General features: G+C 52.9%; 1 protein-coding gene across 2 annotated transcripts; it reads left to right on the top strand.

Annotated features, from left to right (window-relative positions):
• The first annotated feature begins 8,208 nt into the window (after window positions 1-8,208).
• Window positions 8,209-16,636, top strand: EPHB6 (EPH receptor B6). 2 transcript variants are annotated; one of them, XM_017866818.1, is made up of 16 exons: window positions 8,209-8,583; window positions 8,887-8,951; window positions 9,222-9,993; window positions 10,722-10,877; window positions 11,206-11,562; window positions 11,727-11,851; window positions 12,166-12,235; window positions 13,166-13,280; window positions 13,554-13,606; window positions 13,785-13,904; window positions 14,034-14,281; window positions 14,515-14,688; window positions 15,351-15,500; window positions 15,738-15,931; window positions 16,051-16,206; window positions 16,318-16,636. In XM_017866818.1, exons 1-16 carry the CDS (start codon window positions 8,484-8,486, stop codon window positions 16,424-16,426), a joined length of 2,964 nt encoding a protein of 987 aa, XP_017722307.1. In that variant the 5' UTR covers window positions 8,209-8,483; the 3' UTR covers window positions 16,427-16,636. The 2 variants fall into 2 exon arrangements, with proteins under 2 accessions (XP_017722307.1, XP_017722306.1); XM_017866817.1 differs by having other exon boundaries at window positions 8,210-8,583; window positions 12,073-12,235.
• Window positions 16,637-16,698: the final 62 nt, after the last annotated feature.

Here is a 16,698-nt window from a genome sequence, read left to right as displayed (position 1 = left end):
GTGTGTGCGGGGCTCTGCCCTGCCCTGAACTGCTACGGTCCGCCAGTTGCGCTTCGCTCCGCGGGTGTCCGACCCGAGCCCGAGCCTGAGCCTGGGGGCTTTACAGACAGCCTCTTCCCTTCCCACTTCCTGCAGGCGCCCCACGCGTGCGATCCTCCTGGCCGAGACCCGCGGGAGGAGGCCGCCCCCTTCCCGGCGCACAGGCGGGGCCCCGGGCGCGCCCCGCGTCTCCCCCGCGCGCCTGGGCGCAGGAGCGGGCGCCGCGCACTCGTCGCCTAGGCCGGGAGGGCGGGCTTGGCTCCCCGGAAGAGGGGAGTGGGAAGGCGGCCAAAGAAGCTGAAGGGGCGGGCCGGGCCGGCCTGGGAGGCGACGAGGAGGGGGCGGGCCGGGCTGCGCTCGCTTCAGCCGCGGCTCTAGAGCAGCGGGCGGCGAGACCCGGGACCCAGCTGGGCGACGGCGATCGCGACGCGGACCCCCAGGGTCTCCCGGTGCCCCACCTCTGGAGCAGCCCCTGCCGCCGGCCTCAGGTCCACCCCGGAATCCCAGGGACTCGCGGAGCCGAACAGACTTGGGCCGGGTGCAACGGGGTCCCCGGACTGGAGAAGACGCGGGTGGCACCGTGCGAACTCGAGGAGCCCAGCTGCCCTGCGAGGCCTCCGGGGGCGCAGACCTCCAGAGATTGCGGCCAACGGGAAGGTGAGCCCGCGGGGGTTAGCAGACGGGGTTGTGGGATTCGGGGACAGTATGCCTGGGGACAGATGAATTAAGATTTGCAAGAGTAGAGGGGCTCCCCAGCACCTAGGTGGCTTCCTGGGGGAGTACTGAGGATCCTTCCTCAAGGCCAGTGTGGGGTTCATGAAGGGTGAGGAAACGGTCAACCTGGCTGCTACCCCCCCCCCCCCCACTCCACTCTGACCAGGCATCATTGACACCCCGTTACCCTTGCTGTTAGGACCCCCAGTTGCTTTCCCAGACATTGTCCTCTGGCTCTGGCTTGGGAGTCCTCATCTGGGAGGGTCCTCGCAGAGACTAAGCTCCAAGCTTGGAACAGGATTGCCACCCCTCTGACTCCAGTGGCATCACTCCAATCCCCTTGGAGCTGGGAGGAGTCAGGAGGCTGACCACACACCTGTCTCCTGCTCCCCACCCCCAGCCCCATGACCACAGTTAAGCCTTGGAGGTGGAAGGAATGCTTGGTTCCTGCTGCCCAGCCATCACCCCCAACATGCAATCAAAGTCTATTGCGTGCTCCTGCCCCAGCTCCACCCTCACTCTGCTCCCTCCATCTGGGTGCTTGGCCCTGCTTGCCCCACACCCCCACCCACCGATCTTGGCCGTCTGGCACTCTCTCTCCTCCCATCCCTGGGGAAGTTGGCATGGACCCAGCATAGCAATGTTGTAATGTCCCTGGCAGTGCCCATGGATCGGAGCGGCTGGGCCTGTTCCCAATCAGTTAACCCAGGTCCTCCACCCGCAGGGGTAACTTGACTGAGGCTCTAGGAGGGAAGATGCTGGTCCTGAGCTGAGAGACTAGTGGGAGGGAGCTGTGTGGGGCTGTTAGTAGACCACAGAAGCTGTCCAAGTAATGGAACATTGGAGCATTGAGGCTTCTGAGTGCTGCTCAGTGGGGCCACTTGGCTTTTTCAGGGCAATGGGCCTTTTTTCTCAAAGGAAGATTAGGGTGGGGGTGCCTACGTACTTACCTGGTGGCCTCAGAAGGTGGTCTTGTTCGGAGTCTGTTACTCCATTCAGGGTGCAAGAAGATGGCTGGCAATGATGCTGAGTTACCAGGATGCTGGGGAGCAACAGGCTGGGATGGGCTGAGCATGGGAAAGGCAGGATCCTCCTTCTGGGACGGCTGTTCTGCTATCACCCAGTCCTGAGCCTGGGCCTTAGACCCTGAGTTCCCACCCCACTCCTCACTCTAGGTGAAGGAGGGTGGCAGGTTCTGGAGGGTTTGAGAAGCCTCAGGTTTCCCTTTCTTTACCCATCCCCCGCCCCATCCCCCCCATCCCCAGGTGTTTCTGCAGAAGCACCACCTGGGGCCAAGAGCAACTCACAGGCAGACTGGGGGTAGAGCAGGGGCCCAAGGTGAGGAAGAAGAGCCCATGGAGCCACTCCGGAACCAGCACTGATGTGCATCTTCTGCCACAGGAAAGCAACAACCCCCTCTACACAGACGGCATCTGCTCCCGCCCACCTCACCTCATACACATTTCCTTACACACTCCGCCAGGTAGACACATCTTCAGGCACTGCTGACGCAGGTGCTACTCCTGGCACTCAGGGGCTTTCTTCCACAACCTTCCACTTACTCATCTCTCAGGCACATTTGCCTCCTGCCCCAACACCCTCCCTTATGCTCTTTTCCAGAGCCACGCATGTCCCCGTCAGTGCACAGAGTGGCTCATTCTAAGTGGCTGTCTGGCTAGACCTAGACACTGCCTGCATCTTAAAAGCCTCCCCCAGCTCCACAGCCTGGGAGTGGGAGGCACATTTGTCTGAGTCACAGTGCTCTGGGGTACATTCTAAGGGGCTGGAGGCCTCCAGGGACACAGGACTGTCCTCTGCTAGGTAATCTCCAAATTGGCTTCTCCAGCCAGGGAAGCAGGGGATAGAAGAGCCGGAGGACAGCCACCTCCTCACTGTCTGTCCTGGATGCCTCCATAAAGCCTGATGATGGGATCCTTCTCAAGGCAGGAGGCCAGAGCACGAAGAGATCTCCAAGGTGGAGATTAAAGGATAGAGCCTTCAGCATTAAACTGAGCAAGGATTATACTGGCATTTCCTGGGCGTTTAACAGCTGTGAAACAGGATGGGGGATAGGGCCTGTGGTACTGACCCCTCCCACACAGGCTTGGTGGCTCACAGGTGTAAGGACCAGCCCAGCAACCATACCAGACATAAAACCTCGAGCCCCTTTGCCCTCAAGACTGTTCTGCCCCTACTGGACTCTGCAGCCTGCTTTGTCTCACTAAATTCTTCCTGTCTGGGCTCGCTTTGGGGCCATGCCCTTTACTACGTGTTCCCAGTGGAAAGTCCCCTGGGTTTCCCTCTGTCCCTTCATAGCCTCATCCCTTTGCTTGACATCGTCGAAGAGAAGCATGCATGATGTCAGCAGCGGGACAGTTTGCTTTTCTTAGGAGAGAAGCTTAAAGACTAGCCAGAGATAACAATTATTTTGCTTTTCTTGTTGGCATTATTTCACTCATTCATTCTCAGCTCCTACTGTGTCTCCACCTCTACCTTCTTATAGATGAACATTTCTGAATATTTTGAAACATAGAAGGAAAAGGGTATGGGGAATGCATAAAATGTAAACATATGCTTATTTGTCTAGGTTTTACAAATTTTTTTGTTTAGATTTTAATTATGAGATTTTACATTAATTATAAAAATAAGGTTATGCTTACTGTAACAAGAAAAATAATTGAATTGTGTATAAGACAAAATTATTGCCCACACCTACAATCCTTCATTTCTACCTCCCACAGTAACCCATTTTAATGGCCTAATATGTCTTCTGCCTACCTTCCTCCAAGCTTATTTGGCTTATATTATTTAATCTTTAAAAATTCACTTTGTGGCTTGAGGTACGTAAACTATATTAAGTAAGCTTGATTTGCTCATGAAAGTATCATATTTAGCATTTAATTGGAGCACAGTTAATTTTTAAAATTCTTACCTATTTACTAATGTAATTTACTTTTAAATCTTTCTTTTCTTTTCTTTGAGACAGAGTCTCACTCTGTCACCCAGGCGGGAGTGCAGTGGCGCGATCTCAGCTCACTGCAACCTCCGCCTCCTGGGTTCACACCATTCTCCTGCCTCAGCCTCCCCAGCAACTGGGACTACAGGCGCACGCCGCCACGCCCGGCTAATTTTTTTTTCTTTTTTTGTATTTTTAGTAGAGACGGAGTTTCACCATGTTAGCCTGATGGTCTCAATCTCCTGACCTTGTGATCCACTCGCCTCGGCCTCCCAAAGTGAAATCTTTCATTTTTATAGCAACATAACTCGTAAGCTATGCCTTGTAAGCTATGATTCCACAAATCTTTAATTTTTGCCAGTTTCTGAAAACAAAACACAACCTTGATACCTAAGAAACGGTCTTATTTTTGTAAACCAAAGAGATGTAGCAGGTTTGTGGATCTATTGTCTCCACTGTATCAAAAAGATATTAAGTGATATATCTATAAAAGAAGCTGAGAAAATATTATTAAGTCATAGACTGAAATTTTTGTTACCTGAAACTTTGTCTAATCAGTCTCATTTTCTCCACCGTTATTTTATATTCACATTTCTGCTGCTTCTGGTTTTATATTTTTAAAACCTTATACACATCTGAAATGTGAATGTTTTTCTAAAGGAGATAGGTCCTTTTGCACATTCTTGTGTTAGAGAGTTTCTAAATACTGACCAGTTCCTTTTGTAAGTTGGAGGAGAGAGGACTCTCAAGCAGGCTGTGAGAGAGGAGCAAGGGTCCTCTACTTGCAGAGGCTGCTTCCCATCTCTGTGGCAGGAGAGATGTACTGGCCTGTTCCTGGGATGCTCTTCTGGACCAAATGCAGAAGATGCTCCATGCCCACAACCATTGAAGACACTTTGAAAAATCAAGTTCTGAGTCCTGCTTACTTAGCATTCCAGGCATGTGGAGCAGCCGTGTTCTTGTCACTTATGTTTCTGCCTTTGAAATTGGCTTCAAAAGAATCTGCAGTGGTATAAATTTGCTGACAGCAATTTATTCCATATCTTAATAAAGCTTCCTTTTTCTTTATTTGGATTCCTGCGACAGGGACACACCCATATTCTTTTTATATATTAAAATGAAAAGTCTTGAATTTATCTGGTTTGTTCGATAAGCAAGAACTCACCTAACTTCCTAATCTGACTCAGCAACAATTTTTTTTTCTGAAAAAATGTATTTATAACCTTCAGTCTTCTGGATCTGAATCTAAAAGAGGTCCTCATCAAACATTAGAAGTATCCTACTGGGTACTTTAAGATTCTCAACCATTTCTTTTTGATGACTATCTTTGTTCTTAGTAAAATTTCAAAAAATTGCTGAAGTGGCCATCCACAGGCAGTGTCTCCATTTTCTTCTTTGCTTTATGCTGTTTCCTGATGGCAGAGGCTGAGCGGCCTTAACATGCATGTTTCATAATTGCTTTTGCTCTTTTCTGGATCTTCGGGAGGGAGGCCAGCTTCGTGTTGTCATTACGAGGCAGATGCTAAGGCTATGCAAGCACGCCCTATTGCAACCACAAGTGACTGTGTTCCTTGTAGTTCGGGTCATCAAAGCAAATATCTTGCTCTTCATCTTCCAGAGTGTTCCATATTGGACAGCTGATATTATCTGCAGCGCATCTTTTCTATCATGCTTGGCTGTCTTTCAGAATAATTCATTGAAATATTTCCAAAATATTTATTGTTCTTTCTTCGTGATCATTTGTCTAGTTGTAAGCTTGAGAAGACACAGGGCTTACTGTTTCTTCTTTGTACAGATTACAGTATCCATCCATGTTCTGAGTGAAAGAAAGAGACTATTTTAAAGAATAACTTCTGGGCAAATGGTAAAATAGCCTTCATTGTTTAAAAACCTGCTGCTGGCGTTTTCTTTCCCTGTTAACAGTATTTCTTAGGACTCCGTGACTCTGGTTTGCTTCAGTGTGTCAAGCACATCTCCAAATTAAGCCATTGAGCATTTAGGGGGATGCACTTACAACATAAATTACTTTAGGATGTTTATTAAACAGCCATTGGTGATGGTGCCAAGGCTACAGAATTTAATAGCTATGCATACTTTTTACTTCATGATCTCCCCGTTCCTCTCCAAAGCATTTATTTCATCTGTGAAGGACCCTAGTAGCATTTCAGACATTTTTGCAAAGAACATTACTTAAGAGCAGTTTGCCATATGGAAATGCTCCTTGTCTCCATAGGCTGTAAATTGAACTCTCTATTTCACAAATAGGGTTAAAGATGTATAAAAGGTGAGTTTCAGGGGCTAGTTGGCAGGTGCCTACTCTACATCAGCCCACACGTATGTAGAAATGGTGTCTCTCCATGATAACTTCATGGGGAGCACAGCCCACAGTACCAGGAAAAAATTAGTAGGAATCAAATTACGATTTTCATATTTGTCACAATTAAAGTTTCATAGTTTGATTTTAGTTTTATGATAGTTTTCAACAATCCCAAGGCCATATATATCCAGGAAAAACAAATCACAACTTCTCTTCTAATTGACTTTTTTTGTTTTTTCCTCTCAGTTCTATGTCTTTTGAGCAATCTGGGCAACATGTCTCTTTTCTTCACAGAAATAAAGGGATTATAGTGCTCTAGTCCACCCAATTCACAGACTTCTGAGACTCAGACACGAGGAGAGATAGAGAACCCCCAATCTCTAGATCAACAAGCAAAGGAGGTGCCAAGCCTGTTTGTCTTCACTGTGACACTGGAGGTAGCTATTCCTTCCGTTCATTTGCTCGTGAGCTTAGTGGTGTGCCTTCTGAAGGCACAGGAGGGTTTTATATAAGAGGTAGCTTACAACACAGTTCTGAGAAGGCATTATGAGGGTATGAGCACTATTTTGATTAACTTTACTAAACAGTTATTATCCTATAGTTTTAAATAAAATTTTAATGATTTAGTTGAAATAATAATACACATGCAAGAGTTTAAGAATGCAAAAATTTAAACGGATGCAATTAAAGAGAATACAATGAAAGTAAGCCTCTCTCGCACTGGGTCTCAGTCCACTTCCTTTGCCTTTTTCACAGGTTTTGGATGCTCTTCCATAGATATCCTTCCACACATATGTATGTGTATATATCCTTCTTAACAAAGGAGAGCTTACTTTGCACTGTTCTCCACCGTCCCACTTTCACTTGGAAACAATTTTCATATCCCTGCATAAACAGTTGCCCACATTTCTTTCTAAGGATGTACCATAATTTTTAACCATCTTCCAATTGATGGACAGTTAGTTTACAGCCTTTTCTCTTATAAACAATTTACAATTCATGTCTTTGTTCAAACATCTGCGCAAACCCACACACGTGTACAGTACCTGAAGGACACATTCTTACAGTGTAGCTGCTAGGAAGATATTACCCAATTGTCCTCCCAAGAGAATATTCCAATTTGGACTCAAGCAGAGTATGTACAAGAGAACCTATTTCCCGCACCTTCTCCAACATGGTAAAAATGGTGTCTTAGGCAACTGTGGCTGCCATAACAAAGTGCAATAGACCAAGTAGCTTATACACAATAGAAACATCTTTCTCACAGTCTGGATGCTGGGAAGTCCAAGATCTGGGTGCCAGCATGGTCAGTTCCTGGAGAAGCCTCTCTTCTAGGTTTCAGACTGCGCTCTTCTCTGTTGTGTCCTCGAATGGCAGAGAAAGGGTGAGAAAGCCCTTTGGGGTCTCTTTCATCCGGGCACTAGTCTCATGATTAGTGAGGGCTCCACCCTCATGACCTAATTACCTCCTAATACCATCACCTTGGGAGTTAGGATTTCAACATATGAATGGGGGTGAGGGCACAAATATTCCTTCTGTAACAAATGGCCTGTTGCTGTGGTGTTAACATGATTTCCTTTAAATGTGAGCAAACAAGAAGCATCTTTTCGTATGTTAAAGCCATAGGGTTATTCTTCTGTAAGCTCTAGGAAAACATGCACCCCTTGGGGCGCGAGGATCTTTGTTCACAGAGTGTATGCCAGACCTCCTTCGCTCTGCCCCTCCCTGCACTGTCTCATTTATCAGAGTGAATCTTCATGCCTGTGTTCTTTCTGCATTTATCCTGGTCCCTTCCCTCCCATCATACCCCACAGCCATCTTCCTGTGTCCCTGCCGCTTCACTGCTTCACTGCCCCTCTGAAATTTCTAGAGCATCCAGGTCCATCGGGGGTGGGGCAGTGTTGTGAGGATTCAATTCATGTGTCCATAGGATGGAGCAGCTTCTTAACCAGCTGACTTTAATGAAAATCTTCTAACTTCCAATACAGGGTGGCTGTTGGAGGAAGGGAGGAGAGTAAATGAAGAGAAAGAACTGGAATAACCCCTTACAGGAAGAAAAAAAAAAAAAAAAAAGGTAAGATTGACCCAGAAACACCCTCTGCTCCACTTCTAGGAGGGAGAGCTGTGAGAAATGAACACAGAGACAGGGTCACACAGGGAGTAGGTATGAACACTCCAAGATGGCCAAATTTGCACAGGCTCAGGAGAGGCAGTACGCAACCTGGCTTCTGGCCCATGGTGGGTGCTGGGGCGATTTGAGAGCTGTAGGAGGAGACACAACTTTTGGAGCCTGGGCTGTATATGAAGAAACACTTTCTTCCCGTCTGCCTCTTCTGGTCTTGTGTGTCTCCTCAGGAACACGCTTAGCTGTACACGCTGAGAGTCTTGCCAAAGCTGCAGCCCCACCCAGGAGCAGGGTGGTGGCTGGGGCGATGGTGGACGCCCTGAAGATGCCCCATGGCTACTGAAGGGGCTGCTCAGTTAGTGAACAGAGTGGCGGGCATGGTTTGTAGCCTATGGGTGCTGCTCCTGGTGTCTTCAGTTCTGGCTCTGGAAGGTAAGAGGGAGGGGAGACAGGAGAAACCCAACCTGCCATAGAGACCCAGTGCAAAGGGGAAGTGGGAAAGATTCAGAAAAGGTAGATAAGAGTGAAGACATCAATCAATGGAAAGGCATGGTGAGGATAATGAATACCCACATCAGATTTGTCAGAGAAAGGACCCTGACGGACAGCTGTGCTCCTGCTGGCAAAGACATGGGCCCGGGCGGGGCATTCTTTTGTTCCCGGTGGGAATAGAGTACGGGCTGGCAGTGCTGGCTGGAGGCTTGGCCACTGTGTGCCCCTCTTATTTCTGGGCAGAGGTATTGCTGGACACCACCGGAGAGACATCTGAGATTGGCTGGCTCACCTACCCACCAGGGGGGGTGAGTGCCACTCTCATTCTGAACCTGAATCCCTTGTCCCTGCCCCTCCCTGTTCCCTGAAGAGTGGAATTCATGAAGGAAACCCTAGGTGAGGATTATGGGAAAAGGATCCCTCTCTCTAGAGCACCAAGATTTCAAGATATCCCCTATCTGCTTTGCTTGTCATTAATTTTAAGTCCCAGTGGAATAGATATGTCCCCTTCCCTATACCCTCTACCTACCCTTGCTTAAGTCAGGAGCCCCTAAAGCTTCTCCTGCCCCTTCCTGCAGTGGGATGAGGTGAGTGTTCTGGACGACCAGCGACGACTGACTCGGACCTTTGAGGCATGTCATGTGGCAGGGGCCCCTCCAGGCACCGGGCAGGACAATTGGTTGCAGACACACTTTGTGGAGCGGCGCGGGGCCCAGAGGGCACACATTCGACTCCACTTCTCTGTGCGGGCGTGCTCCAGCCTGGGCGTGAGCGGCGGCACCTGCCGGGAGACCTTCACCCTTTACTACCGCCAGGCTGAGGAGCCCGACAGCCCTGACAGCGTTTCCTCCTGGCACCTCAAACGCTGGACCAAGGTGGACACCATTGCAGCAGACGAGAGCTTTCCCTCCTCCTCCTCCTCTTCTTCCTCTGCAGCGTGGGCTGTGGGACCCCATGGGGCTGGGCAGCGGGCTGGACTGCAGCTGAACGTCAAAGAGCGGAGCTTTGGGCCTCTCACCCAACGTGGCTTCTACGTGGCCTTCCAGGACACGGGGGCCTGCCTGGCCCTGGTAGCTGTCAGGCTCTTCTCCTACACCTGCCCTGCCGTGCTCCGATCCTTTGCCTCCTTTCCAGAGACGCAGGCCAGTGGGGCTGGGGGGGCCTCCCTGGTGGCAGCTGTGGGCACCTGTGTGGCTCATGCAGAGCCAGAGGAGGATGGAGTAGGGGGCCAGGCAGGAGGCAGCCCCCCGAGGCTGCACTGCAACGGGGAGGGCAAGTGGATGGTAGCTGTCGGGGGCTGCCTGTGCCAGCCTGGACACCAACCAGCACGAGGAGACAAGGCCTGCCAAGGTGAGACCCTACTCCTCTTGCACTTGCCTGACACCTCCCACCCACCCGCAGCCTTTGGGCTCCTCTTCTGAACACCCCAAAATTCATTTCATCTGCAAAAGGTCAGGAATAAGCCATCTTAGGAAAGGACCCCTATTTTCCCTAATTTTATTTCTTAAAGCACTCAGCCTTGCTATCACCCACTCATCTGAAATTTCTGGAATCTTCTGGAGCCTTTCACGGCAATTGCCTTCTCCTAAGTCTCCAGGCCTGAGAGGTGATGGAGACCAAAAGGAGTTTAGCTCCAGCTCCAGGGTTACTATGGAATGGAGTCCTTTGGTTCCCATTCGCCCTTCTATTGGGAGGGTCCCTGCCTCGCAGGGCCAGGTGACAGGGACGCAGGTAGAGGAAGGCAGTGGATGGCAGCTAGGGAGAATGACTGCAGCAGCAGGCCTCCGCAGAGGGAGCTTATGCAATAAGCCGGGAACACCCACATCTGGCACTGGGCCTGTCTGTAGCCCCCACGGCACCTCACTTTCTCCATCCATGGAAATGCAATTCTGTCCCAGCAAATGGCAGAGGAAATCTCTGCCTGAGGGAAGACAGGGTGGGGTTCAGTCTTGGAAGAAAAGGAGAACCAGCTCTGGGGAAGAGAAGGCTGCGAGGATAACTGCCTGCTGTGTGTTGGGAGCTCAGGGTGGGTGGACAGAGCGAGTGTGACGCCCCCACTCTCCTCTCTGCCTCCTCAGCCTGCCCACGGGGGGTCTATAAGGCTTCTGCTGGGAACGTTCCCTGCTCACCATGCCCTGCCCGCAGCCACGCTCCCAATCCAGCAGCTCCCATTTGCCCCTGCCTAGAGGGCTTCTACCGGGCCAGTTCCGACCCACCAGAGGCCCCCTGCACTGGTGAGTTCCTCACCCAGCCCTGCAATGGGAAAGAGACTGGGAGAGGGGCCAGAAGTTGGGGGAGCAGGCAACACTGGGGATCTTTGCATTTGGAGTGACTTGTTTTTCCCGTTTTCTTGGCTTCCTCCCCTCCCTGTCCCCACCCTTTTCTCTCCCTGATCCATCCTCCCCTGGGCCCACATCCTGCCTTTCTGGGCTACCACCACCCATGCTCTTCTGTCTCCTCCCCTCTGGGCCACCCACCCTGCCCTGGCTCCTTCCTTCCTCAATCACCCCCATGACTCCTGCCCTCTTGGCCCTTGGACTGCCACATCTTCCGGCCCCCCAGGTCCTCCATCGGCTCCCCAGGAGCTTTGGTTTGAGGTGCAAGGCTCAGCACTCATGCTACACTGGCGCCTGCCTCGGGAGCTGGGGGGTCGAGGGGACCTGCTCTTCAACGTCGTGTGCAAGGAGTGTGAAGGCCGCCAGGAGCCTGCCAGCGGTGGTGGGGGCACTTGTCGCCGCTGCAGGGATGAGGTCCACTTTGACCCTCGCCAGAGAGGCCTGACTGAGAGTCGAGTGTTAGTGGGGGGCCTCCGAGCACATGTACCCTATATCTTAGAGGTGCAGGCTGTCAATGGGGTGTCTGAGCTCAGCCCTGACCCTCCTCAGGCTGCAGCTATCAATGTCAGCACCAGCCATGAAGGTGAGCCCTTTTCCTTGGCCTTTGGGATCCCCTGCCTCTGCTCCTTTGAGCCCCCTTCCCTACTCCTGATCTCCAGCCTGGTCCATCCCTGCCGCCCTCCCCTCAAGGCTGACCCTGCTCCGGGTGACTCCTATTCCCCTAATAATTTTCCTTTTGCACTCTAGTGCCCTCTGCAGTCCCTGTGGTACACCAGGTGAGCCGGGCATCCAACAGCATCACAGTGTCCTGGCCGCAGCCCGACCAGACCAATGGGAACATCCTGGACTATCAGCTCCGCTACTATGACCAGGTGCGCAGGAGGAGTGGGGGGTCCACAGCAGGGCCGGCAGGAGCTCACAGTCCCCATGGTGGGGGCCAGAGGCTGAATGGGCAAGGAGAGGTGCCCAGAAGCCTTCAGCACTGGGCATGTGTCTGAGAGCCCTGTCAACCAGGGAGGGTGTCTGGGGGCCTTAGGGGCAGAAGCAGGGGCAAGAGGGGGCCAGGCAGGGAGTGAGTGGCTGTTACCCCCAGGCAGAAGACGAATCCCACTCCTTCACCCTGACCAGCGAGACCAACACTGCCACCGTGACACAGCTGAGCCCTGGCCACATCTATGGTTTCCAGGTGCGGGCCCGGACTGCTGCCGGCCACGGCCCCTATGGGGGCAAAGTCTATTTCCAGACGCTTCCTCAAGGTGAGTGGGCGTGGGGGGCCAGATGGGCAGGTGAAGGCCCAAGTGGGTAGTGAGGAGAGGCCCAGGGACTGTCCGGCCTTGAACCCTGGCCCAGTGCTTTCCAACCAAAAGTTCTGTGGGAAAGGAGAGTGCCTTTTGCTCAGCAGCTGACCTAGGGGCTACTCGGGGAGGTGGGGAGTTGTAGGGGTATGTATGCATGCTATGTGTGGATGTGGGAGGGCTGTGGGGGTGTGTGTGTGTTGTGTGTGCCTGTGTGTGGATGTGGGTGGGCTGTGGGTGTGTATGTGTGTTGTGTGCTGCCTGTGATGTGGATTGGGAAGGGCTGTGGGCGTGTGTATGTGTGTGTGTGTGTGGTTGTGTGGGCCTGTGTTGTGGATGTGAGGCTGTGGGGGGTGTGTTGTGTGTGCCTGTGTGTGATTGGAGGGCTGTGGGCGTGGTGTGTGTGTTGTGTGTCCTGTTGTGGATGTGGGAGGGCTGTGTGGTGTGTGTTGTGTGTGCCTGTGTGTGGATGTGGGAGGGCTGTGGGTGTGTTGTTGTGTGTGCCTGTGTGTGGAATGTGGGAGGGCTGTCCGGCGTGTGTGTGTGTTGTGTGGTGCCTGTGTGGTGGATGTGGGAGGGCTGTGTGTGGGTGTTGGTGTTGTGCCTGTGTGTGGATGTGGGAGGGCTGTGTGTGTGTGTTGTGTGTGCCTGTGTGTGGATGTGGGAGGGCTGTGGGCGTGTGTGTGTGTGTTGTGTGTGCCTGTGTGTGGATGTGGGAGGGCTGTGGGCGTGTGTGTGTGTGTGTTGTGTGTGCCTGTGTGTGGATGTGGGAGGTTTGCGGCATGTGCATGCGTGTTGTGTGTGCCTGTGGTGTGTGTGCATGCCTGGGCACATGAACAAGCACCTATGAGGGACCTGGCCCACCTGTGACCCTGTCGGCTGGTTCCCCAGGGGAGCTGTCCTCCCAGCTTCCGGAGAGACTCTCCTTGGTGATTGGCTCCATCCTGGGGGCCTTGGCCTTCCTCCTGCTAGCAGCCATCACCGTGCTGGCGGTCATCTTCCAACGGTAAGTCCCCACCCCTGCCCAACTCTGCCCAGCACCATTAACTCCACAGCCAAACCTCAAGTCCTGCCAAGTCTGGAGCCCCCAGCAGAAACCCACACGGGTGCTCCTCCCATCAGCCAGCCCCTGCATTGGGCCCCACGTGGAGGTGGGCAGGAGGGCCAGACTGGTGTCCCCCTCCACAGACCGACTAAAGAGCAGTCTGTGAGGGTGACAAGGGGGCAGCAAGGGGGTGGAAATGGGAGTGTCATCCCCGGTCACCGTTTTGTCCCTCAGGAAGCGGCGTGGAACTGGCTATACAGAGCAGCTGCAGCAATACAGCAGCCCAGGTGGGGATGAGGAGAAGAAATGGGTGGGGCTGGGGAACACACGGGTGGGGCACATGGCAGGGAAGGCTGGATCCCCGCAAGATTGGCACAATCTTCTGGAGGTAAGTGGGCATGTCTGGGGTGTGTGGCCAGCCCTGCCTTGCACAACACACTCATAACATACTCCACACTCCTCCAGGACTTGGGGTGAAGTATTACATTGACCCCTCCACCTACGAGGACCCCTGCCAGGCCATCCGAGAACTTGCCCGGGAGATCGATCCTGCCTATATCAAGATTGAGGAGGTCATTGGGACAGGTACAGCAGGGGCAAGGCAGGGATCAGAGCGACAGGGCTCCCTTGTGGCCTCCCCTGGCCAGAGTCCCATCCAAACATAGCAGGACGCTGTGAGCCTCGATCCCCCCCAACCTACACCTATTCTCCCAGGCTCTTTTGGTGAAGTGCGCCGGGGCCGCCTGCAGCCACGGGGACGGAGGGAGCAGACTGTGGCCATCCAGGCCCTGTGGGCTGGGGGCGCCGAAAGCCTGCAGATGACCTTCCTGGGCCGGGCTGCGGTGCTGGGTCAGTTCCAGCACCCCAACATCCTGCGGCTGGAGGGTGTGGTCACCAAGAGCCGACCCCTCATGGTGTTGACGGAGTTCATGGAGCTTGGCCCCCTGGACAGCTTCCTCAGGGTCAGTCCAGCCTGGGTGAAGGAGGAGGGTCCTGGGGTCCAGGAAAGCTTCCAGGAGACAGGGTCCTGTATCTTTGCTTCTTACCACCCCACCTTCCATGGTCTCTGTCCTTCCTTCCCAGGCCATTTTCTGATTCCACACCCTCCCCCTCTCATGCTGTTGTCTGCTGTGCAGTATGACGAGGTCTCCCCGTCTCCAGTCACTGACCTCTGCCCCCTGCCCCTGCCCCTCAGCAGCGGGAGGGCCAGTTCAGCAGCCTGCAGCTGGTGGCCATGCAGCGGGGAGTGGCTGCTGCGATGCAGTACCTGTCCAGCTTTGCTTTCGTCCATCGCTCGCTCTCTGCCCACAGCGTGCTGGTAAATAGCCACTTGGTGTGCAAGGTGGCCCGTCTTGGCCACAGTCCTCAGGTGAGAGCACAGCCTTGGGGGCACAGCCTGGGGCCTGTGGCATGCCCCAGCAGGTGCTGGGTGGGGGGGTGGTGAGCCGGAATCCGGGGTGGGCACCTCAGCTGGGATGTCATAGTCCCTGAAAGGAGAGAGGCTCTCCTGTGTGATGGGGGAGATGAAAGCCTAGGTGACCTCAGGGACCCAGACAAAGAAAGGGGATGAGGGAGGGGAAGAGACCTGCAACAGTCTAGAACTACCCCTTGTCCTTCCCCCACTGTGGAGATTACAGAGACTCCAGAGTCAGCACAGCTGGATACAAATTCTGAACACTCTCCTCTCTGGCTCTGTGACCTTGGACAAGTTCACTTTCTCTAAGCCTCACCTTCTGCTTCTGTGAAATGGAGATAATATCATCCACCTTGGAGGGTTGTTATGAGGATTAAATGAAATGCTTGATGTAAAATCCTTAACATATCTGAGCACATAGTAGTTGCTCAATAAACGTGACTATTGCTTCTGCTTCTGTGAAATGGAGATGATATCATCCACCTTAGAGGGTTGTTATGATGATTAAATGAGATGCTTGATGTAAAACCCTTGACATATCTGAGCACATAGTAGTTGCTCAATAAACGTGACTATTGCTATGATTATTACTATTTGCTTTTGACTTTACCCCTCAGGGCCCAAGTTGTTTGCTTCGCTGGGCAGCCCCAGAGGTCATTGCACATGGAAAGCATACAGCATCCAGTGATGTCTGGAGCTTTGGGATACTCATGTGGGAAGTGATGAGTTATGGAGAACGGCCTTACTGGGACATGAGTGAACAGGAGGTAAGCACCGACCTAGACACTGCTGATTTCCCACCCCGATCCCTCCCTGGTTGGAACATTCTAGGACCTCCATTCTCTACTCCATTTGTATTCTAAGATCTCATGGCTCTTGGATTCCATATATTTGAGTTCCTTCTCCTCATGTTCCACCAGATTCCAGCCCACTCTCTTACCCAACAAAGTACTCCCCTTTACTAACAAAACTTCCTATCATCATAGTCTTCCTCTGACCCCCAGGTACTAAATGCAATAGAGCAGGAGTTCCGGCTGCCCCCACCTCCAGGCTGTCCTCCTGGATTACATCTACTTATGTTGGACACTTGGCAGAAGGATCGTGCCCGGCGGCCTCATTTTGACCAGCTGGTGGCTGCATTTGATAAGATGATCCGCAAGCCGGATACTCTGCAGGCTGGCGGAGACCCAGGGGAAAGGTCTGGAGCTTGGGGCTAGAGTCTGGGAAAGCCAGGGAGGGTAGATGCAAACCTAAAGAAAACTGAGGAGAGGGGCTAAGATGAAGAGACCTTGACCCTACTTGCCCCTCCCCTCTTAGGCCTTCCCAGGCCCTTCTGACCCCTGTGGCCCTGGACTTTCCTTGTCTGGACTCACCCCAGGCCTGGCTTTCAGCCATTGGACTGGAGTGCTACCAGGACAACTTCTCCAAGTTTGGCCTCTGTACCTTCAGTGATGTGGCTCAGCTCAGCCTGGAGTAAGCAGGGAGTGGTGGGGTGGGGGGTGAATGCTCTGGGTCGCTGATGAGGGGTTGTGCTGGGGATCTCGGAGAAGCTGGCCTAGAATTGATCTCCTCCCTCCCAACCAGAGACCTGCCTGCCCTGGGCATCACCCTGGCTGGCCACCAGAAGAAGCTGCTGCACCACCTCCAGCTCCTTCAGCAACATCTGAGGCAGCAGGGCTCAGTGGAGGTCTGAGGCCACGGCAGCGTGCCAGGAAATGACGATGCCCATGACTCAGCCCTGGACACTGGTCCGAGAAGGGACATGTGGGACGTGAGCCGGGGTCCAACGGCCTCTGTGAGAGATGCCCCACAGCAAACCCAACCCTCCCGATGGCTGCATTCCCTGGTCCTCCGCCTCTCCACCAGCCCCCTCCTCATTAAAGGGAAAGAAGGGAATTTGCAAGTTCGGTGTGGTGAGGCCTCAGTCTGCAAGGAAGGGTGAGGGAGGCCTCGAACAAGGAACAG

Source organism: Rhinopithecus bieti, unplaced genomic scaffold (assembly GCF_001698545.2).
Source record: "Rhinopithecus bieti isolate Rb0 unplaced genomic scaffold, ASM169854v2 scaffold_1599, whole genome shotgun sequence".
In the NCBI taxonomy this organism is placed as follows: Eukaryota; Metazoa; Chordata; class Mammalia; order Primates; family Cercopithecidae; genus Rhinopithecus; species Rhinopithecus bieti.
Note: the sequence above shows the minus strand (reverse complement) of the source record. Positions and strands in the feature narration are given on the sequence as shown.

What these genes read in the sequence shown, in the direction of transcription:
- EPHB6 (XM_017866817.1), top strand. Translation starts at nt 8,484, where the DNA reads ATGGCTACTGAAGGGGCTGCTCAGTTAGTGAACAGAGTGGCGGGCATG. An exon ending in TGTCAGCACCAGCCATGAAG is followed by an intron (nt 11,563 to 11,726) that starts GTGAGCCCTTTT and finishes TTTGCACTCTAG; the next exon opens with TGCCCTCTGCAGTCCCTGTG. An exon ending in CCCTGGACAGCTTCCTCAGG is followed by an intron (nt 14,282 to 14,514) that starts GTCAGTCCAGCC and finishes CCTGCCCCTCAG; the next exon opens with CAGCGGGAGGGCCAGTTCAG.